A 24841-nucleotide genomic window follows, 5' to 3' on the forward strand; every position below is an offset into this window, starting at 1 on the left:
AATAAAACACCCGTATTAAGAAATCTTAGTTCCTTAAAAATCATTGTAAAATTAAGACAATAGTGATTATTTTCCCAATGTTTCATTACGATAACGTTACTAACTTCAATCTTGCGAGATGTTGATCCTGTAGAGTAAATAACGCTGGCAAGCTATTTAAAAGCATGCAACGATGAATGTAATACTGAATCTTATAATTATAATATTTAAGTAAGACTTCAAGAGATCTTTTAGCTGTAGCGAGGGTCAGCGAAATAATGATATGGAAAATTGACATAAGTAAAAGACGAGTAGGATTCTGAAATGAAGTTTCGTCATAGTGTAAAATCTACATAACATTTATTATACTTTTAAAATTCGTGTTGAAATGAACATATTTTGTTTAGCTTTAAGTGTTAGAGAAAACTTGACAATTCGTCTAACCGCGAACAGTACCGGACACATTTATGCATGTAGTTATCGATAATCGTTACACGTATTTTATCTCTCGACGTGTAATCGGATGCTGTTTCATATGCGGTGTTCTTTCCCTGTTTTATTTTGTTCTTGCTTTTTAAATTATACATTTGACAGAAAAGCAGAATTTCGTGTATGTAATTAAATTTGTATAAAAGGTAGAATAGTGTGACGTTGTAATGTACCTACTTAGGTGATTTATATATTACATGTTCATATATACAAATTATATACAAGAGCAAAAGAAAGAGGTCATAAATATTTCAATCAAACAAAAAGAAAATAAATAAAATCAAATAACGGTACGCTGCAACAACAGTTCGATCTTTGCTCTAATATAAATTTTTATGCACAGGCTTTCACATAGAAAATGATAAATATAAGTAGTTGGTACGGTAATCCGAAACTTTCTTTACATGATAAATTTTAAATAACGTCATTGTCATTATTGACACCAAGCATAGTTAATGATTAATTAATTAAAGCTTACAATTAGGTTGACGAAATAAGATAAATGAAAGTATTGAATGAATATAAAAAAAAAATGCTTTTGAATATATATGTCATGTTTGCTTGCGTAAAAGATCGAAGTTCAAATTTTCATATCAATATGCAAGAATGCCTGCGCAAAACAATAGTCGTATTATAAGCATATAATGTATACATATAGTGTATACATATATGTTTACAATTTACGTTCTCTTACTTAAAAAATAATAATGCGATAAAAAATAAATAATGATCATATTATAATAATATACCCTAACCTTATTTACAATACGTTAATTCTCTCACTTATGAAATTATTATTATTATAATCACATGAAGAATTTGAATTAATAACGTATATGTATAGCATGTACTGACAACAGGTTGGAATTTGTGAAAATCAATCGATGAGACGGAACCCTCCTTTTATGGTTTATAGAGATCTTGACTCAATTATTCAACAAAACCGATATTTTGCTCATTGGGGAGCAAAATAACTGAATGGAAATGTCAATATCCTGCTTGCAGTTGAATGAAATGCAGTTGTTCAAAATCTACGTAGTCGTTCATACATTCAAAACCTAAAGGTGAAAATTAACGAATTGCATACATTTAAAAGTTTGTTAGACCCACCAACCCTGTGCTACCCATTATTTTCTTGAAATTCAAACTTTGACAGTTTTGTTTTCCTCACAAGTCCAAATCGGAATTGTTCATTTTATTTTCTTTCTTAGGACATCGTGTACAGGTAGAAGTTGACGAAAAGAAGAAACAAAGTCATACAGCTTGTATTATCGATATTAAATATGCATTTCAATAGATACAGAAATATTGACGGACAACTTTTTAGACTTTATTTCATTGTTTTTATTAGACTTTTAACCTCTGATTTATAAGCTTGAGGTAGATGGGGCAACAAACATGGCTAAATATGAAAGTTTCATGGATTTCCTTCTTATCATAACTCTTTTTTATTTTTCCCAATTTATATAAATTGGTATCATTTTTCAAGTATGAACTTGAGTTGACTGATAAACGTTAACATGGAATGAGATATAAAAAAAAGAAAAACAAAAGCGGAAATTGTATTTTTTATGATTATATTGACAGGTTCTAATGAAAACAGCTCCAAGGGTAGAATACAGAAGTTCTGTTTCAATGATCTCAACGTGACAGATTTCAAAAGTATGACTTGCACGTATGACCTATGAAACTTTGATATACATGTTATTCTTCATAAATTAATGCATTTTGGTGTGTGTTTGTGTGTGTGTGCGGTTTTCCGATTTCTTTCTTTGCGTTTGTCATCATTTTTCTGTGTCTTCGAGGAAAAGCCATGAATAATACGTAATGAAATTAAATATTAACCGCTAAGTAGATGAACGCAGACTGCCAACGTGTAGTATTTATATCAAATGATGAAAACAAGTGTATCAGTAAACAATTTCTCTTCATAGTAAGCTAATTTTTGTTTGTAAATAACGCAAACATAGAACAACTATATCCTCGCAAAGGCACTAACGATTTTACAAGTTTTAAATTGAACTCATGTCGGTGTGTTTAACTTGTTAAGTAGGAGCGATGAAATATCTACGAAAACAATAAACCGAATGATAAAATTTGGACAATTCAACATCGGATAAGATCCGTGAAAGACTATATGAAATAATAAATAGAAAATATATAAAAAATAAATCATTGGAATTTATAATGTCGAACTAATCTTTGTAAATCCTTTTTTCTTTCCTCTTTTCTTCATCCAATTATAGTATTATATTCAATGGTGGATATTTCAAAAGTTGTAAAACAGCGAATGCCTTGAGTTGACGGTCGAAATGAACCATCTACCGTACATACGTACTGGCGCTTCAAGCACCATCGGATACAACTACGTAGACATACACATTCATACGATACAACGACGAATAATATTAAAATTGAAATAATAATAATAATAATTATAATAATGACAACAACAACAACAACAACAATAACAACATATTAAGAGAATCAAACTGCCCCACCGACATCGGCTTGGTAACGGAGAGTCAGATAGGTGGCAGCCTCAGTCATTTGGTGAATGCTATTGTGGAGACCCCTCAAATGGCGCCTGAAGTTGTCCGCGGCGATGTTAGCCAGACGATCGCTGGGCTCTTCGCTTTCCATACCAGAATCATTTTCTATACCTGTATCAGAATCCGAGTCCGAGCTTGAGCTGATTATCGAAGCTGCACTGTGGATGCTTTGCATAGATGTGGTGCTGGGACGTCGTACGTGACCAACTGCTAGTCTTTCGCTGGTAGCTGTAGTTGCGTTCTTCAATTCTTCCTGGGATTCCTGGGACCACAAAAGCTCCACCTTAACCTTGTTCACGATGTTGTAAAGTTGATAGAGGTCTGTGTTTGCCATCGCATCTTTTATCGACGAGCCACCCTTTCCCTTCATCGACACGGTGTCGTTGGAATCCCCGACCGCTAAGTCTAGCAGCCTGCTTGGCACCAGGATCGTCTCTTCCATCTCGTTCACCGTCCTCACAAACTTTTCCATACTGTTTAGGATGCTGGCATTGCTGAATTCCGTCTCTTCATGCCTCGCCAGGCGTCGCAGACTTGTCCTGTAACAAAATTGTTGGGAAAATTTTAGTTCTAACACTCTCCCTACTTAAATCTTTTCAAGTTACAATTTCAAAATAAACATGATCGGTTGTAATTGGAATGCAACCGTTTACGTTAATATCTACGTTCGTTTCTGGATCGTCCGAATTTTTCATTTTCGCTCAATGATTCGTGTATGAAGTAGAATCCCTCATACATCCAGTAATGATTAAAATTTATAAAATCAGTTAAAAGTGTCACACACATATATACATATATTATATTTAATTGTAAAAGAGTTTTTCCCGCGAATAAACATTATTATTATTATTATTATTATTATTATTAAAATGCCCCCACAGATACGTGAAATTACTGGTACTATAAACGTTAGGTTACGATTGAAAACTGGAGAGTTCGAGTCGCCATTGAGGCAAAGGTCATCGTTTATCACAGCCAATCAACCTCCCTTAATTGATTAATTAAATAATAACTAAACAAACGAGGTAACTTAAATCCATGACTGCTAATTCTTGAGATACCCATTATTCCTATTTCATGGATAAAGTCTTGTACTCAACGCTCTAGTAGTAAGTGGATGCATTCATAGCTGGATGGAAGGAAGTCGGCCTATCGATTCACGATATTTTATCATCACACCTATGCATGCGCGTCAACGTTACATAGATTTTCGTACAGGTATCTCGTATCACCGTGGGTAATCGCCATCACGAACTGACCGCGTGTAACAATGGCCTTTAGAACTTTAAAGATTGTATTCAGACGGCGGGGCGCAAGTTATAAAATCAACACTGTACATGGCAGATGTAATGCGAGAAAAGCTGATTGTGAGTTATCACTTTTGCGCGACGAGCTCACGACTTATGCGATTACGTTTGTCTGACCAGCTAATGACACCAACGCGATATAACGGCACAGATAAGTCCTCGATACAGTTCCGCTGTCCGCTGTAGGTGATTCCCGTCCTCCTTTTTCAATTTCTTTTTCCGAAACTACTACCATCGTGAGCGTGTAATCAGGACAAGGTGACGATGCCACCTTATTTTGCCTCTATTCTTTAATCGATTATCGAGTTCAGTTTCGAAAAACCTGCATGTATGTACGTATAATGTGTAAGTTGACTTTAACCCTTTGATATCGATTATATCGTAATAAACTCGGGAGTAATTATTGCGATATAATGTACATTATCATTGTTAGAAACAAATTGATTGAAAAACATTGCAAAAATTGAAGTAATAATTCATTTCCGAGAAAGTTACCCCTCTACGCGTATACATATAAATTCCAAGTAATTGGATCTGCCACATCGAATTTTCAAAACCCAATTTCAGAATCATAATCAGCGACCCGAAAAACCATATAATACTATCTTCTTGTAAAAGTTGACTCAGCACAATGATGTATGACTCAAAGGGTTTATTGTATTTGTGCCGGTGACGATGTTATTGCGTATACCTACGAATTGTCAACTTGTACTTGTGTTGTCATAGCGTCTGCACTGTGTAACGTAGATAGAATATTGAATAGAGTACGTGAATAGTGGGCACACGCCTTCGTTTACCCCATGGATAGAGAGAGAGAGAGAGAGAGAGAGAGAGCACACGCGAGTGAGTGAAGCCCGATGAATGCAAGGTCGAGTGATATTTGCACGCACCATAGTTTGCCCAAAATATAGGCGCGAGAGAGAGAGAGAGAGAGAGAGAGAGAGAGAGAGAGAGAGAGAGAGAGAGAGAGAGAGAGAGAGAGAGAGAGGCTGGTTTTGAGTGAACATTAGTCTACAAAGCGGGCACGTACTGCCTGACGATGAGAGAGTGCGTATCATAACTTACGTCATTCCCCGTATGCATAGCCTTAAATTCTTAAGGGCAAATTTCTTGCGTAAATCATTTGGTTAACAATTTATCGTTTATGCCTGGTCGGAGGAGTCGTTGATTATCATGCGTAACAAACTATTTTATGCGTATACAGGCCTAAGGGGTTGATGATAATAATACTAACAACATACATTTGTGCTTATTGAACAAACCTAAATGAGTAACTCTTTTCAATTATACATCGCAACTAATGCGACGGCGGCATGAAACGGGCAGTGAAAATTTCCCAAAGGCGCAAGGCAACCGAATAGAAATCTGCGGTGTACACCAGAAATGGATATACCATTGAACACCTACCTATATGTATGAATACACGTGGGGACAACGAAGCGCGAACAGATAGATAGATAGATCGATAGGAAGGTAGATAGGTAGACGGCCGGCGCCTTATGCAACGCGAGTTTTTCAACGTGTAGATATCGATAATTATTACAAAACTGTGGAGACGAAGCGCCGCCAGTCACGGACTACTTGGCGTCTTCGGTCCTTGGGTATGTACTGTTATAGGCATAAATAGGTATACCTTATACTCGCAGAAGCTGTGTAGCTCTTTTAACGGAAGCTGGAATTTGTGTTCATTACGGTGTTCATATGCATGCCTACGGGACTCTGGTTGTGAATTACGCGTAGTGAAATCTGTCTGTGAATATAATTATATCGTACACACGTTTATGCCATGTGCGAAAATCCTCTCATGGCCACTACATGGCAACTCTAATATTTCCAAGGCTATGGATTAACCTATAATGGCTCGCCGTTAATGAATTACGAGTATCGCGTTACGAAGCAGAAGTTGATCCTTTGATCTTGCGAGTATTTGCAGATTTTTTTTCTCAATCAGGTTGTACAATTAGTTGAATTAAGGAAGATTGCTCGCTTGTGATTCGCGCGTTATTCCAATTTCGGGAATTTCATGCATGTACGTACGTATGTACACAACCAAACTTCCAGTTTGACGAAAAATGACCGCTTACAATTTCCACGAAATTTGATGCAACGGAGAAAGAAAACGTGGGTTCTATTATTTATCGTCGTTTTTTCTTCCACCCTGTCGCTTTCTTTTTGCAATATCGTCGCGAGTTTTCTCGTCACTTTATGAAATATTTCTATATTTCTCAGGGGGATTATCGGGGTTCGTTACACCGCCTCCCCACCCGCGTTCCCCCGTGACGTTTTCTATTTTCTTTTCGTCGATAACCTGGTTCATTTTTATCGTCGTTTTTTCTTCCCTCTTCTACTCCTTTCACTCCGCTTGAAAAAAGCGACTCTCAACAACGCAGAAAACGACTCGACGCCAGTAAATACAGCGAAGTGAACGTACCCTAGCATTAACAACATGCACGGCACCCGTGTAACTTGACATTTTATTTTCCTTTTCTCTTTTAATCTCCCAATTTATTATATTTCGCCGTACGGATATCAAGGCTACAATAATCAGGCGTAACAATATTCGCGGAGAGAGGTTGTGTAATAATGATGACACGCGGATATCGTTATAAGGAAAAAAGATGTCCGGGATTATACTGCGGTGAAATTTCCCGAAAATAAATTTAAAACTTCTTTGTCCACGTAAAGTCAACGGCTACGTTCATTTCCATACATGTATTCAGCTGATTCCGTGAATACTCAAACGAGCGCGAGTGAAAATGCATCGGGATTGTTATTTATAGCCACGTGGCCGGCAGCGTAAAATCCGATGATCGTCTTTGTTTATTATGACATATACCCTTCCTAATACTTGCGTGGAAATCAAGAGAATCAATTTTTATATACTTTGTCCTCAATTTAGATGCGGATAAATAAATATGCATCTCATTAACTCGCGGGTCTTCGAATTCGTATGTGAGAGCAGTGCAAATGGCTTGAAATGGATTGTTCTCCTTGGAAGACGTGACACGGCGCATTCATTGATTGAGGATTATATTTCTGATGTACACAATTACAGTCAGGTATTGTTAGAAAAAAAAAAGAAGAAAATATATGGAAACTAATTTAGAAATGTCGGTACCGCATAATGGCCCGATATGGGGGGGGATAGTAAAGAGTTTCGTGCTGTATGAAGTTACACAAAAGAGTGTAAAGAGAAAGCTTCTTCGTCCTTTCTTTCTATTCACATTATATGTTATATACGGACTTTTTTCCCATTCTTTTCTCACAAACGGGTGATATATTCCCCATCGTCATTTCACACCACGCAATACGCGATGGATTGTTCAAAAAACCGCGAGTTCCTGTATCGAGTAATAATTCCATATTCTGACAATTGTTATTGTTACGGATAATAAGGGCCTCACCATTTACTACACACCCGAGGTTTAGGTATTGTTATCTCTCTCTCTTATATGTACACATATCAATGTATAATATATGTACACAAAATGGAAACAAGTCGCGATTTTTGTCAACAATACGGGAATCTATATAATTTGTCACGTGAACATACGTATATGTATCTATGTGTGCCTGTGCGTTACATAACAACACATGCGTCTCTCTATGAATCTAAAACACGAAGAAGTTTATAAATAAAATGAAGAAATTTGATCATCGGTCCACAGACGTAACGATCCCGCGGGCAGCGGTTGAAACGAAAGGATATCATCGGGGATTATTATCGTTATAGCTGTTGTCGTATCAGTCTAATTGTAAGCCACGTCTAGCCTACACTTGCTAGACATCGAAGATCGATCTATCAATCTCTCTGCCATACCGTCGGCTCGTGTACAATCACAATTGACGACCAGATTGAAGTTAGTAACGTTAATGTAATGAAATATTGAAACTAAAATCATGTTTCTCAATATTTAGAACGACTTTAAACGAGTTTAACTTCTAAAATCTGAATACACGCTGCTTTTTAAAAATACATTACTCAATTTGAGACGATCCTACAGTTTCGAAATAATAATTAAGAAAAAAAATCGTTACGTTAACCTTACGAACTTCACTCTCTTGATCGAAGACACGATGCCGCTTCAAGTATGCATATCGTTCAAGTCAAATTCCAAGCTATACGGCACGTGATGCAAAAATCTTATAATCAAGCAAAATTTTGTGTCGTCGAAGATAGCGAAAATGTCAATATTATGTATAATGGATATAATACTGTAATAAAGTACACGTGCACCGCCGTAGTATGTAGTTTGCCATTATAGCTGAGGATGAGCGAACTGCAAAGTGTGTCACGACTACGTCAGTCACGAATCATGGCGTATTCTATATCTATTTATTCTACGGTTTCATTTGCCGTGTGCTTTTACGTACTTTTCATCCGCACAGCTGCGGATAATTACTTTTCTTCCGTCACAGGTACGTAAAGAAGTTGAAGATGCAGGAATTCCTTCTGATATATTCTTATCAACCGATATTTTCTTGAAACACCTACGATTCATTGATTACAACTGATGAAATTAGTAATTTTCTAGAAAGTGCCAAGTACAAACGCGTCGTTGTATGTAATAATTATTCGAAAATTGGCCATATCAGTCGATGATAATCACAGATAGCGTCGAGACGCAGAGATTCGTTTCGACATTGGATATGACATAATCGTCGTCGTTCTTGATTGTAAGCGAACGAACGATTGGTTGGTTGGTTGATCGTGAGGTAGGCTGCTGCCCCTAACAACTGGGCTACGTGACATCGATACTTGAGCGGTAACTGCACGAGGGTCTCGCTGCTATAAAGTACGCGTACTGTACGTCACTGTTCGTAGAAAAAATGAGAAATAGGAGAAAAAATGAACCAACCATCGCTGGACGGAGATTATTACACGCGTGCGAAACGCTGACGTATATTTTGAGGCGATTGATGATTAAATCTCGCAAGTGGAGATTATCCCAGATCTCTGAGGCTCGTAGGTGTGTGCGAAATAAGCAGAAAAACAAAGTGATGAAACCGGCCCGAGGATAACGAAATGATATTATATTCAAATTTACAAATATACCCCTCCATTCATACACGCGGATCTGTCACATCGTTGCTACAATTACTTCCTACACTTGTATAATTCATAGCCACGTTGCTCTTGTAAGACTGCTGCTGCTGGATCCGAGAGGCAGAGGAAAAAAGAGGAGACTAGATTTTGTTTACGGGAAAAGGAGAGGATGAAGGTGACGGAGCAATGCGGAAAGAGAACTGAGATGAAATGTATGAAAATAGTGGCGTCAAAAGTCGCGAGAATGATACTAAGAGATTGGTAAAAATATGAATAAAGTGGGGGGGGGGGGTTAATCCTTTTTTTTACGGCTATAAAACATTGAATTTTAACCTTGCGTTAATTACAGGATAGTTAAAAAGGCATTAGAGGGAACGGATCGTTACAATACAAATTTTCAACGGTGAGGAGACGCGTTACGTTAATTTCCAATTTCTCGAGGATCCGAATGACGTTGAGCTAAGTCTGCGGTGAGAAAACGTAACCGTGGAAACTTATCTGTCATGCGATCAGTCGTCGACGACGATGACGCACTCCGGTTACCACCGCCCTTGGTCATTGGGTGGAACAATTTCAGTCGCAGTCAATCCATGTAGAGTACAAATTTTAGCAGAAAAAAAGAAAACAAATAAATAACTACTTGACGTACGTACGTAGAACGAAAGCGTTCCGATCAAAATGTTTCATCGGTATGAAAAAAAGGCCAACACACGTAAGCTCGGACAGCTTCGTAACACAAATACGAGACAGAGAAATGGCTGCAGTAGCAGAACTACTAACTGGCCTTATCCTAACCCCTCAACCTACGGATGACGGATGGTGGCGTCTGACGCGTAAGATTTATGCCGATATTATCCGAGCGTTCCGATTTGCCCAAGGGATTCGGTGACGAGGTTGGTTAAAAGTTAGAGAGAACGATGCCGCGGAGCAGTTATGTACCAAGAGAAGTTAGGTGCGGTGGTGGAGAAGGATGTCGTCGATTCGATCTTCGAAGGAAATTATCAAGGCTTGAGAAACAAACTGACCTGCTCGTCTCCACGTTGCTCGACAGCTCTCCGTAGGAATTCATGACGATTATACTGATCGAAGGATGGTCACACACCGTACAAATCACACTTTTACTTCTCTTACTTTCTATGCACGGTATACACACGTAGGTGGGCGGTTATCGCTGTTGGACACCGCAAGTTCGTATATTCGTATCGAGTTCGATCGATGCGGTGGTTACCGTATATCTCTCTACAACTGCATACGCGTCGAAGTGAGACAACTGTGAATGAACGCAACGCGGCGACTTGTGCGGACGCCGAGGTGAACGCTGTGAGACTGCGACTCGAAAGGTGACCAGACTCGCCGAATCGCCTCCCTTATATCAACAATGGTGGAGGCGGAGGGGCTCCGGCAGCCGCGATCGACACGCGCCGCTCTCTTTGCGAACTAACAATCCGTTTTGAACGAATTTCGGTCTAACGCGCATGCGTCGCGCGTCGCTGGGCCTGTCATCGTGCCAGAATTCGAATTATCCAGGATAGATACGCTGGGGCCGAAGAGTTTTGGAAAAAATTCGCCGCCCCATGCGCCCCGCTCTTTCCTTCTTTCTTTCCTCGCCTCGCTCTCCCTCCCGCCCCATCTTTGTTTCTACCTGAAACTTCGTTTCTCCCACGTCAATCAGCGAATCGCGTTAGCCCCGCGCATCTCGCGGCGTTCCGCTCGCGTTAAACGCTCCCTAGGGTATTTATTCATCACGCATCCAGCCAGTGATAATCGCAAACCGTCTATGAACCTCCCCACCCCGACCGCCCCACTTGTCACACCACAATCCACCGCTCTCATTGGCTCCCGCGAAACACGCCAGACTCTCGTCCACTCCCGTTGCTCCCGTCACTCCCGTCAATCCCGTCACTCGATGACCCGGTATGCGTCGGTCTGCGTCACGCGGACTTGCCAGATGCCCGCGAATTTGTCGTCTCTCGATTTGCCAGTCGTCAATTTGAACGGCGACCGAACGGGTTTCTTGTACTTTCCCTGGGTGCACAAGCACTCGTCTATCTATGTACGTACGTACGTATTAGATGAATGATGCAGGCACACACCTGTGCGACGATCCCGTCCAATAACTTGCTAACGGGACGATTTCGTAAAGTAATTTTTAACACGAAGACGTGCTTTATTATTATTATTGTTATTGTAGTTATGTTATCATTGTTGTTGTTGTTGTTGTTGTTGTTGTTAATATAAACAGGGATACAGCAGATACTTCTTTCTCGTATTTGTTCTTTTATAAGTAAATCTTTGTTTACTCGTTTCCTTTTTTTTCGCTTTATCGTTCTTCTTTTTGTATTCCACGTATAATTTCATATGCCGATACAAATACGTAATACGATCGTCACATTCTTCGACGCTTCACCCATGCTTCACCTTTTATAATTCTCGTACGTCAATTCGCGACTGAAGTTCGAATTGGTCAATGATTCTATTATGCATAATATATACGTGCTTGAAATCGCGGTTCATTGTGCGACTCCGTGCCAAATAAAAGGTACTTGGTGAAAAAATATGCGAAACTTCCGTAATTATTATACTATGCGCACAAAAATGTTCAAAGGTCACACGCTTTTTCGCGATATTTCTTCAAGAATTTTCGATCGATTGGTTTTTTTTTTATTTCCATTTCATAGGATATTTTTTTGATCAGTGCACAAACAGCTTAGGCTATGCGTAACATAGGTACGATGCGTTATTATAGTTCCATAAACGTATACGAAAGAATGATTTTTTCTGCTATACTATACTAATTAAGTTCGCTAGGGAAAAATGCCTTCCATTAAATGACTGGAATGGTTTCAGAATTGCGGAAATTGGTGAGTGTTGTTTAGTTTTACCGGAACGTCAAGGTCTTGGCCTGTACGTAATGACGCGCGCCGCTGGTTCTGTAGTTTTATCAAATTTTATTACACCGTACAAATTACTTCAAGTAATTATAATCATAACACGTGAGTAGAATACGGATAAACTTCAGTTACATACTGCACTGTACGATTCATTTACTGGTTGTTATCATTATGTACAAGTCTTGGCGTACGTACAATCACGTACACGTATATTATGCATAATGCCTATCCTGTTTTCGGAAATGTTGATATTGGTATTTTTATTGTAAATATTGCGCGCGTGCATCGATACGTACGTGTAAAAAATTTGAATATCCAAGTGTCTGTGATGTATATGCCCATATAATATGCATGAGTCCGATCGCATTGTCTATTGTATACAAGGGAAGTCACAGGTGCCGTGAGCTGCAAAACGCGCAACCCTTGACACACACGTGTGTCGCATAGCATAAATACTAAACTTCGGTCACCCGACGGTCTAATCTGCTATCGTATATTTTATGCGTACACGCTGGAAATGCGAAACGGATGCGTGTTACGTAATTCATACCCACTACAACAATGTACTAGGAAAGCCTGCGGATCGGTTAGTAGACGTACAGAGAGAGTTCCGGGCAGAGATTTCTAACACCGACGCTTATCGACATTTCGCCGGAGACCCAAACCCTTTTCCGCGACAGCGTCACCACCTCCGTCAGCGCGGTAAGGGTTTTGAGCCTCGGGCGAAACGTCGGTACGTGTGGGTAATAGAAAATTGTCTCCAGAACTCTCCTTGCATATCTACTTCTGTTGTAAATCAAGAGACACTCGCCGCGGCTCGAGCTTAACGTTTAATAATATAAACGTTTATCCGTCAAGTTTAGCTCTCTCGATGACTTGCAGGTCGCTGGCACCGGTTACTCGCGGTTGACCGTCTGCAAACTGTGCCTTAATATTATACGTAGTCGTATACACGCACACCCATAAGTATCCAGCTCTTTATACCGCACGTTATACGCATCTGTTTTATAGCCACTCTCTTTTGTTATTCGTTGAATATGCTCGGTGTTGAGATACTCGCAGATTTTATAGTTCTATGGAGATTGGGTTTACCTCAAATATACCTGCATGCTAATTAGTTAGGTCAATGCGTCAAGGAAATATACAGAATTACTCGAACTTTCCGTCCAATATGTGTATATATTTGTGATTGTCAGTTTGATCCGGCGCATTGACTGCATAGTTAATAAATGACTCATTGTCAGCCTATTACCGCAAATTCTCTTGACGCATTTTAAAATCAGCAAAATATAGACAAAATCGTCATTATTATTAGTTTTATAATTTTTATCATTGTTGTTATTATTATTATTATTAATATTTTTCTTTTTCTGAAATGCATGCAAAATAGTACAGTTTTTATTCCAATGATTACAACTATTGTGTTTGTACGAGAAATGTCCGAAAAAAAATATCTCAAGGTTTAATAGACGTTTGTATAACAACGAATCAAGGGTATATTATTATCATCGTTCTTGTGTTACGGAATCGGTACGGAATTTGAGTCAAACTGCTGACGCATGCTATACACTGCTGATTTTATATGTGTAGCAGTACATACAAATACTTATATGCGCATGTATGCATATGTATGTGCATATATATGTATGTACATATATATGCAGGCGCGTATAGGTATTTGTATGTACCGTGGCTTACGCTGCGATGGTGTGTAAATATTATTTTAGGCATAACAATCGGTTTGTTGCTTGTGTGAATTGCGCAAATGCGATAAACGTATATTGTATTTACCTGTCCACGAGTAAATCGTATACATAACGATACGGTGCATAATATTCATCCGCTGACCAGACGCATACCTGCACGTTTATAGTTAAAATTATATATATGTGTCATACGAAGGGAGTATTTTTTCCCCCCTTTCTAGACATTTCGTCACTTGCCAAGAAATTCTATGCTCATACCAATTTTTACTGCCGGTATATACATACGCGGTGTATATTGTAGGTATGTGTTAAAGTACCCAGGGCATGGACGATATCTATAACCTGCCCTGTTCGTTGAAGCGGTCTCCTGCCCTTGAGAGCCTATGGTTGTAAAGTCATTATAACTTCTTGCAATTAGACCTGACGTCATTATGATGATTCATGTTACTGTTGATGTTGTTGTTGTTGTTGTTGTTGTTGTTGTTGTTGTTTTTTTTTGTTTTTTTTTTGTTGCTGTATACTAATATAATATCGATATGCGCTGAAAGAGTGATGCCTGTTACGAGGATTGACCACGTTCACCGCATGCACACGTATACCCATATACCTATACGTATAATTATGCGTGTATGGACGTACGACTGAACTTAAATGCGAACAGGCTTGATCGCTTCCTCCGATTACATAATGAACGAAAATAAACAAATAAAGAAAAAAAGCTTACATGCTACGAAAATATTTGCTATTTACCATTAAAACGGATGTCGTATATGACATAATGCACGCTCGAAACGGCTCGCTGCACGAGATTTTGCGATGCGTTTTAGTTTATATTTTTTGTTAATCATGATTTTGCGATGTAAAAAATCCCAAAACCCGCATGCCCGTGTAAACCTGGTTTATACAACTGTTCTGCACGTATTTATGTGTGTATGTACATCTGCACCTAATTAATGCCGGCGCTGGTATGATAGATTCGAGTCTCAAGTTTGTGGTTTGAATATTCTACGAGACAAGGTCGAGTTTAAAAGCGGTAACGAGAGTGGGAATACCTCAATCTTGATACTCCAATCTGTGGTGTTAAAGCTTAGTCAACAAAGATGCTCAATTTGGAGGATAAATATCATGCGACAACATCGTGTGTATGTAACACAATACACGTTGCACCACACGATCGAGCTTATGAGTTTATCACGTATGTATAGTAGCGAATAATATACTGCTCCGTGAATTAGATACAAAAAAAAAAGTTACGAAAAGAAAAAAGTTTGACGTAAAACGTACACACGTGGACATCAATTAATTCACATACGACTAGTTTTTCGGTCGAGTCGATTACGTTGGCAACGCAGGCTGACAAGGAAGGTATCCCAGGTCGATATCTTCGATTTGATTCCTCTTCTAATGCGTTGTAGTAAACTAAAAACTAAGCGGCATGTATTATTTTTTTTTTTATCTGCCATCAGACACTTCAAGAGATTGAAATTACCCTCCAAAGTAAGGCATGTCGAGGAGCGATTTCGCAGTTTCACCCACAAGAACATGACATTTTTTCAATCAATCCAACTGGAAAAGTTTTCTCACAACTAGAACTGAAAAATGTCATTTTCTCAATTAAAAAGAAAAAAAATTGCCGAATCGCCCCTTGACATGCCTTACTTTGGAGGGTGGTTTCACCCCCTTAATCTGTCTAATTGCAGATGAAAAAAAAAAAAAAAATACATGCCGCCTAGTTTTTAGTCTACCGTGACATATTACAAAAGAAATCAAATCGGAGATATCGACCTGGGACACCTTTCTTGCGAGTCTGCGTTACCAACGTAATCGAACCGGCCGATAAATTAAAGTCCATATGTGTACAACAGGTATAATATATAACGTCCTCTGTCTTTTGATGACGCGTGACAATTAACTCGACGGTTAGTTTGATAATAATTATATGTACACACACGCACACACACGTGCATGTATATGAAATATATTATATGCATGTATAGAAAGGTGTTGAACGATTAATGTGATTTTCCTCGTAAATGTGATTTGTAATTTTTCCACTTGCGTCGACATCAAGAATGTGACGTGCAATCTGTGGAACAACCACACATATCATATACCCATTGTATTATAAATGGAAAAGAGTGGAGAAACTCGGACCTCAACATCGTGCTACAATCTCTCTCATTGTCAATTATTCCGTATTTACACTTCACGCTATAATATATGTGATGGTATACGCACAAGCCTACAATACGCGAATGTAAAATAGTATCATCCAGCATACCGTAATGGGTGTGTATGCATAATACCTACAGAATGTACGGTGAGCCGGACGACCTCTGCTAATGAAATGACAATTTTTTATAATTTATTTACTGTTGCAATTCAGTAACTGCGTTAAAATCTGGAGTGAAATGTCCGTCGCAGCTAAGCTAGTGTTACATATGCACGTATATACACTGTATTTCATGTATGTCGTGCTTGTTGTTTTCCGGTATATATATATGTGTGTGTGTGTGTGTGTGTACATATGTATATCTATATATCTGCATGCACGCATAATACAACACACCTGTACGACGGTTTCGCTCGCGACGCATCGTGTACGTGGTATAATATATCGCAACGATGACACCACCGTATTTTAAATTTTCCCTACACACCCTGGTCAACCGGAATTTGCATAATCGATGTGCCTTTTCTCCGTGTGATACGTACAAAGAAACATACGTGTGTGTACGTAAATCGTATTGTACATAAGCAGCTATTATACCATCTATCGATATATGCATGTAATGCCGGGTATATTGATCACGCCGAGCTCGCGTATTGCATTGTATAGCAATATACCTGTACGTCGTGGGTAAGTATGTATTTAGAGAAATTCGTAAATAGGGACGGGCCAAAGGCCAGGGGATTATCATTCGTTGAATCATTCATTGGCCATTTCAATTCGGTACGCACAGCCTGTATAGGTATACATATAGCATAGCACGTATAGATATTTATATACACGATATAAATAAATTTTGCATCTTTTCTCGCACAATCAGCTCTCCCGTGCAGCTGGTCGAAATGTTCGCTGTTCGATAAGAATCAACGCGAAGGTTCCGTGCATACGTGCATCATATACCCTGCGTACCTGCGTATATAAAAATACCGATGTATGTACAGTGTATGCATAATTATTGTATCCGCTGCGTGTAAAGAAAATTTGCATAACGTTAAATACGTCTGATCAGTATTCATCGGTTCTGCGTATCACGTTTCGTTCTCAAAAGTAAAACGAAATGGCACCAATTATGACGGGATCGGGGTTAAAGGATGAAAGGGTCGGTATATGGAACGGCCGATATACCGAAATTTCAAACATGCGAAAATGGAATGACGAAATATGAATTGTTCGAAATTGTTACCGATTACAATTAGAATGTCTACTAATCAGTGACTCAAGATTGCCCATTCCCCGTCAAGAACACTCATTACGAGAAGAATAGAAGATATATTGACAAACATGTACGTGTATACTCTCTACGAGCATATGTGTACGTATACAGCGCGTACCTGCGTGTATTAAATATTTTTTGCGAGACGATATGAGATTCTTCACTTCGACCTTGCAGCCCGTCACTGCAACTAATTGTAAACTGTTCCCTGCGCATACGCGCCGTGCAATATTGCGAGCTAGTATTGGCATGACGAGTGCTTACATTATACCTGTAGACGCTGCTGCACGCAGATGCGATGCGATATATACGTATATATACATTCATACATACATAGTTACGTACGTGAATAGCTAATATGCGACGGAAGATGAACAACATGTTTCGTTCGTTCGGTTCGAGAAAGAATATAAAAAATACCGAATAAGATTCCTCGCCGGTATTCGTCCGAAAAATATTTTTCACGCCTAACGAAAAGTATAATTATACCGCAGCGTATTACGACGATATACGCTAACGATGATGATAGCTATGAACGAGGATACGGTGTGCTGTAACTGCTTTCTCCCCTTCCTCCTCCTCCTCCGTCCCCTCTTCTTCCCTAACTGCATTTGTTGCACGTATATGTCTATAATTATGATTGAAAAAATTGTATACAGGGTAATTTATTGAACTAGAGTAGATCGAAAATAATTTTTCTTAGAACTTCATATTCTAATCGGGCGCGATAGGAGCTCATAACTAGAAACACGGTATTTGTTTAAAATTTTATTTTTTTTCGTGGATGCTTTGGTCTGTCAACTTTGGCTTGAATGTTTTTATATATATTTATAAAAGGTAATTTTTCTAAACTCGGTTTAGTCGCTCTGAATTTTGGTCATGGATAATACTACTTAATTTTCAAAGAATTTTATACGGACATATGTTAAAAAAAAAAAAAGCCTGAGATTATCAGAATGATGTTTGTTTTTCTTACAATATGAATAAAAAATAATTAAATTGGGCAAGTTTTTGCGAATGCGCTTGTGTAGCATTTAGTTCATTTCCGTACATGTCGGAAATTATCCAGGATCCACCGCGTGGATTCAAAGGATGGTTGTGTGGGAACGGGTCGGATTCGATGTGCAGCAAACTCCACGCGGTAAGTCTCGGATAATTTCCGATGTGTGCGAAAAGGAAGTAAAAACTGCATAAGCGCATTCGCAAAAACTTGCGCAATTTGATTATTTTTTATTCTTATTCTAAGAAAAGCAAACGTCGTTCTGATAATCTGAAGCTTTTTTTAAACATATGTCTGTATAAAATTGGTTGACGATTAAGTAGCGTTACGCATGAAAATATTATGGAGCGACTAAATCAAGTTACGAAAAATTTCTTTTTATAAATAAAGAGTAAAACATTCAAGCCAAGGTTGGCAGACCAAAACTCTCCACAAAAATAAATAAACAAATAAATACTGTGCTTCTAGTTGTGAGATAACACAACTTTTCCGCCTTATTGGAATTTTAAATTCTGAAAAAGTTGATTTTCGATCCACCCTACTCTGACCACCCGATTCACCAGCGAAAGAGTCGCGTATTCTACGATTACGATAAGTATTCAGCAAAAGAGTCTGCATATATTTATGCATATAGATAGATTTTGCGGTAGAAATATCCAAATATCCGTAACACCGCTCCGACGTTACTGTATTTGTATTCTCAGAGTGTGACGCATAGGTCCGACGATACGGGGGACCTGTTAACCGAGATAAGATTACAGGGGCATTCGCTGTCTCTGTTTTTGCTCCTCTCCGTCTCTGTCCCTCCGCGCTTTCGTGTGAATCGTACCGACGGAAGTTGGCGGTGGTTATTATTACAGGTAGTGAGAAATAATCGTGTGACATCGAAGTGCGTTCACCTACTTTTTTGTGTCATATCTGTGCGGTCGGTCGTCGATAGGTGCGGAATTTAAAAGCGAAACGCGATTTTGTGGAAAATTGTAGGAAAAACAACAATAATAATAACAACAATATCGACGGCAGTGTGGCAAGAATGAAGGTTGCGCCGTTGTATTTTTTGATCGGTCACATTATCGTCGTCGGTATCGCCGGTGTTAAGTTGGATGTAAAAAGTGACGCGTTTTGCAGTAGCTTTTGCGTTTGCGACATGTGGTACAGACTGAGACGGGCCAGCTGTACCTCTCGGCATTTGTACAGCGTGCAAACTGGCGTCTCTAACGCCGTTCAGGCCCTCGATCTTTCGAACAACTCGATCTCGGCGCTTTTGAATTACGAACTTAAGGTGAGCAGGCTCCGAGCGATTCGCATCGCGTCAATAATACTTGGTTGCTTGCAGGTTTCTAAGTTGGACGCAGAATTTCGTTGACGCACCGATAACGCTCGGAAAGCGACGGTGGCGCCTCACAGCCATTATCGAACAAACTACTTGTGCTGTCTGTATAATAATATTATGTATCAGTGTGGCCCGAATAAAAAAATTTTTTTTTTTTTTTCTGCGGTGGATAGTAAAAGTTGATCTGCGTGCTAAAACAAATTCCTGTGAAAGGAGAGTCCTGTTGCGCAATTTTGAAAACGTAATAAAACTAAAAACAACCGTTGAAATGGGGTGTAAAAATAGGGTGAATCATCTTTGTTCTAGACAGTGTCTTGAATCAGATTTATATGAATATTTGTTTTGAGACAATACGATTTTAGACCGAGAATAGGTGCAAATCCCGATACTATCTACATGCACAACTAAGGAGGGTGAAAACTACCCCTATGCGTTGAATTTTGTAAATATAATGGTCATTCCGAGATCTCTGTTTGTCAACCGATGAATTCCAAGCGTTTTCAGTGTACGTTTACTGACAATTTTTTTCCGCTAACGAATTACATTCAAGAAAATACGTTTTTTTTTTGCATATGTTTATTTATAACAATTACAAACAATTATGGATTCGCAAAAAATAACAAGCATTCCAAAGATTAAGTATTTTTTCACCTGAAAATGCATTAAAAAATCAGGGTTTTACATGGAAAAAAAAGGGTGCAATATAGGGTCTTCCGTGACTGAAAGGGTTAATTGACCCCCAACCCCACCCTTAAACACAGGTCAGCGATTCAATATTTACCATCGACGCATGCGTGTGAATATTAGCTATTGTCATATGCTCAACCAACAATTGGAAACAATTTGATGCCGACGGTCACGGTTCGATGCATGTATAAATACGGCAGTAGGTATAAAGTATTTAGTATTTGCCATTCGTATCTATATATTTACAAAAGGTGTGAAACAAGTAACGAGCAAATTCATTTCTATTTCTATCTTTGCGTATAATTATTACCATCATCATCGAAGAAACGTCGATTTAAATGAGTTGCAGGCCGTAAGGTCGTGTGAATTTATTTTCGTGTTTCTTCTTTTTCTTTTTTTACATTCCATCTACCCGCTTAAACGATAAACTTCAGGGTCAAATCTTCAAAATTTTAACATCCTGTATCATTCATCAGGTTCGCATGATACAAAGATTTCGTCATCTTTATCGCGTATCATCCTCCGCTTCCCAATTTCGTGTACAGTCGAGGTATACAATTCCTTTGCGCAACGTATGTTGCAATTATACACTCGTTTATAAATCAGATCGATCAATTTCCTACAATTATACACCCACGTTTACCTACAACGAAGCACCTTGTATATTATTTCCCGCCTACCAATTACTGCGCAAATAAATCAAGGCTCGTATTAATTTTCTCCTAAATGTCAACCGTTGCACGGAAGTATACACGTATAATATATCCTAATATATGTGTATATAAAATTTGGAAATATTCTCGAGATATCGATGACGACCCGTAGACTTTATTTTTTTACGTTTCCTTATTAACTTATAACCGATTGATATTCGAAGCGAAGACAATTAGGAAGAGCACCGCAAGAATCTATCACTCGCTAATAATAGTGTATTCGGAACTAGAGGGGATAAAATAATGCACTCCAACAAAGAGAATAAAAAAATGAGTAACGAAATTTAAATGAATCGAGACGCGTTGTCCGTTCTGTGCTAAATTTGCACGAATGGTGTATACTTAGTACAAAGTACATACAGGCGTGTATAGCCTATACAAACCATGTAATATATTCTTGTAACGACGTCTGTGAATTGACTTTAGAATTCCACGGTTTGAAAGACTTGTTCGTATTACATTATACTTTGTTTGATTGCACGACGACGACATTTAACCCACGATGTTTCCCAGAGTTAAGGATCGTCATGGTTTATGGTCGTTTACAGTGGTGTCAGTTATGCGTCACGCAGACAACCAATTATCGAAAAATTGGGCAAACGTGCCTGTAACAAGTTGTCGCATATCGAGGGAATATCCCAGATGAATCAACTGTGCCTATATTATGATGATGAAGGCCGCGGTGTGGGTTTTTATTTATGTTTTTTTGCTACTTTTAGAACACCGGCCTTGTGAACTTAAAGTATTTGAACTTGTCCGACAACTCGATAAGTGAAATTGGATCGTTTGCATTCGCGAATATCGACGATCTCGCGGTCCTCGATTTGTCCAGGAATCATCTGTATTACGTTCTCTGGGATACGTTCGTCGATAGTCGAAGTTTGCGGATTCTTCATCTCAATGGAAATCGATTTGGCACCCGGATCCCAGACTTACACTCAAATTCCATTTCGGTGAGTATGCACGGTTAAAAAAAGATGTCCCAGCAGATCCACTAAAATTGTTGAATTGATTTAGCCATTATTTTTAAACGTATTACCGAGTGAAAATAAAATGAAATTTACTAATTAAATGTAGATATGACAATTTAAGTGTTAATGTTTAAAAAAAAAAAATTGTGTCGTAATCATCGTCAGAAATGTAACAAATAACAAAAATGTAAAGTGGACATGGCATTCCACGTCAAATTTGAAACCTATGTATCTCACCCCTTTAGATTTTAATAATTTTTCAGTACGATGCCGCAACCGACCCAAAAGGGTCTCGGAATTGTTTTTAAATATTTCGAAAATTCACTGGTGGCCAAAAAAATATGCAAAAAAATTCCGATTGCAACATCGTACTAAAAAATTATCAAAATCTAAGGGGGTGAGGTACATGGGCTGCAAATTTGAGTTGGAATGTCCCATGTACGTATATAATATATAATAACGCACAGTGTATGTATGGGAATGTAATGTGTAGATGATGTGTTTACCCTTTTGAATCCTTGCTTATGACGAGAAGCCACGTAAGACGGGCAAAGCCGTCCAATAAATGATATGCGTATGTGCAAATCATTAATTACGAGAGGAATATTGTCGAAAGTTGACTATTTGAAAATTTGGTGATTTCGAAGTGTCAATTTTCAATAATACACAGTATACGTCTATAGGTGTACGCATTTCTCAACAATACGCGTATATATGATAATGTTTTTCCCCGCACGATACATATTGCAGTGGCAAAAGTTATTCCAATGGGAATTAACAATAAGTCTCGCATTTCAGGGGACCGGCCGCATTTGGATATTAATATCTTCTTGCTCGTCATTTCCAGACGATCAATTCAACCGATAACGTTTTAAATTTCTTTCTAATTGCTTGGGCGCTGCGTTGCATTTTATATACGCTTAATTATTATCATCGTCGTCATTATCGCCGTTCGGTAATCGAAAAAATCACGTACAAAGTATAAATATTATGAAGATGGAAAATCCTCAAGGTGATATTACTTACCGATGTTGGGTGTTTTAATAATTAGCGCTATGCCGGGAAGCATGGGCGTCGGTGTCGATTAAACACCCGGCGATCACACAGCCAGTGAATCTGGTCTCGTGCCCGTCGAGTGATCGCAGATTTAGAACAACAACAATCAACTAGACATATCGATATACGCATAATCACGCACCGTGCGCGACGCTGCAGATTTTAAGAACTCAAAAATCGGCACAGATCTTATTTGCCCGATGGTCGAATTTCGATTCTGCCGCCCCCTCGTTTGTTTCTAAATGAAGAAACAAAAATTCTCAGCCCAGTATTAATGTCCTAAATTGATTTTTACTATCCGCTGTAACGACGCCAAGTTTTCCATTTAAAATACACGTAATTTTTATATTCTAATGTTTAGTTTTTTACTGAGACGTCTAATCTTTGACGAAAAAAATTAATTTTACACGAAGTTGACGGGGATCGAGTGTACATTCAAGGGGGGAAAAAAGAAAAAAATGTATTTGCCGTTCTAAGGCATTTTCATCCTGCTGATTTGAATATGATTCTTTGTTTTAAATTAATAGCGGATGATTGCTACCTTGTTACCTTAATATCTCTTTGATGACTTCGATAGAACCTAAGATTCTTGATATTATATTTCTAAATAACCTGAATACGTAATAAACGTCATATATGACTGATATCTTTAATTTTTTTCTATCATTTTAATTGAATTAATAGAAAAAGAAATATTAAAATTCGCAGGGTAAAAATGCCTCGGAATGGCCAATACATTTTTTCTTTTTTTCCCCTCGAAAGTACCGTCGGCCATTGTCAATTCTATGTGAAATCAATTTCTTTCGTCAAAGGTTAGATGTCTCAGTAAAATAATAATATCCGAAGATATGAATTACGTGCATTTTAAATGGAAAACTTTGCATCGTTACAACGGATGATAAAAATCAAGTTAGGACATTCATGTTGGGCTCAAATGTTTTGTTCTTCTATTTCTAGAAACAATGCTTGGTTTCCGATATATTTGAGCATATTTTTTAAAATGGCACAACCTGTATTACGTCACGCTATGTAGATGATACGACTGAAGGATAAGATGAGAGTTTCTCAATTATTTCCAGGAATTGGGACTCAGCGATTGCCAGATAAGCCATGTGAACCGGCAGGCTTTCGCGGGGCTGAAAAATCTCCGGAAGCTTGATCTTTCGAACAACTTTATGATGCAAATTGACTATCGGGAAATTGAAATTCTACCCACGCTGCAGGTCATCAATTTGGACAAGTAAGATGATCCTGCATTTATTCTACATCTATGTATGTGTGTACCTGTATATCTATACGCTTGCGCAGTTCATTCCAATATAATTGTATCCTGAATTCCTGAGGTACTAATGAGTTTCTGATTGAGTTGAATGATTTAGCTGATATATCGTATATCCGGATGAAATATCGCCCATCACGTACTACGCGGTTTTCCGTTCACTTCAAGGAACAGATAATTAAAAACCGTGACATTTTTTCGATTTAAGAACCAAACAAAGCGCTACTGTAAGTAGGTACATACCGTCACTTTTGTATCGGAAAATAATTGCACGAATCAGAGAAGATGAATTTCTGTGATCATGTTCGGTATAGAATTTTCGTTATTTTGGGAAAATGATGCTTGGTAATTTTTATTGAATTTCTTTGAAATAATAAGTAAGCTTTTT

The 24841-nt window shown here is 38.3% G+C and overlaps 2 protein-coding genes across 6 annotated transcripts in view; one reads left to right on the forward strand and one right to left on the reverse strand.

The window, feature by feature from the left end:
* LOC124213543 (leucine-rich repeat and transmembrane domain-containing protein 2) overlaps positions 1 to 24841 on the forward strand; it is a 29151-nt gene that overhangs the window by 1234 nt on the left and 3076 nt on the right. Inside the window, exons 1-3 of one of the 4 annotated variants that reach the window (XM_046614936.2) lie at positions 11064 to 11516; positions 21867 to 22100; positions 24254 to 24414. In XM_046614936.2, coding sequence (XP_046470892.1) covers positions 11451 to 11516; positions 21867 to 22100; positions 24254 to 24414 — 461 coding nt within the window. In that variant the 5' untranslated portion in view covers positions 11064 to 11450. Of the gene's footprint in view, positions 1 to 11063; positions 11517 to 19204; positions 19697 to 21866; positions 22101 to 24253; positions 24415 to 24841 lie in introns of those variants that run through there. The other 3 variants (XM_046614935.2, XM_046614937.2, XM_046614938.2) reach the window with 3 other exon arrangements.
* Positions 323 to 10741, reverse strand: LOC124213546 (mid1-interacting protein 1A). 2 transcript variants are annotated; one of them, XM_046614942.2, is made up of 2 exons: positions 10400 to 10741; positions 323 to 3559 (listed from the first exon to the last, which is right to left on the reverse strand). In XM_046614942.2, the coding sequence occupies exons 1-2, from the start codon at positions 10441 to 10443 to the stop codon at positions 2956 to 2958; spliced, it is 648 nt and encodes a 215-aa protein (XP_046470898.1). In that variant the 5' UTR covers positions 10444 to 10741; the 3' UTR covers positions 323 to 2955. The 2 variants fall into 2 exon arrangements, with proteins under 2 accessions (XP_046470898.1, XP_046470897.1); XM_046614941.2 differs by lacking the exon at positions 10400 to 10741 and adding an exon at positions 8702 to 8826.

The sequence above is a fragment of the Neodiprion pinetum genome, chromosome 3 (genome assembly GCF_021155775.2).
Source record: "Neodiprion pinetum isolate iyNeoPine1 chromosome 3, iyNeoPine1.2, whole genome shotgun sequence".
In the NCBI taxonomy this organism is placed as follows: Eukaryota; Metazoa; Arthropoda; class Insecta; order Hymenoptera; family Diprionidae; genus Neodiprion; species Neodiprion pinetum.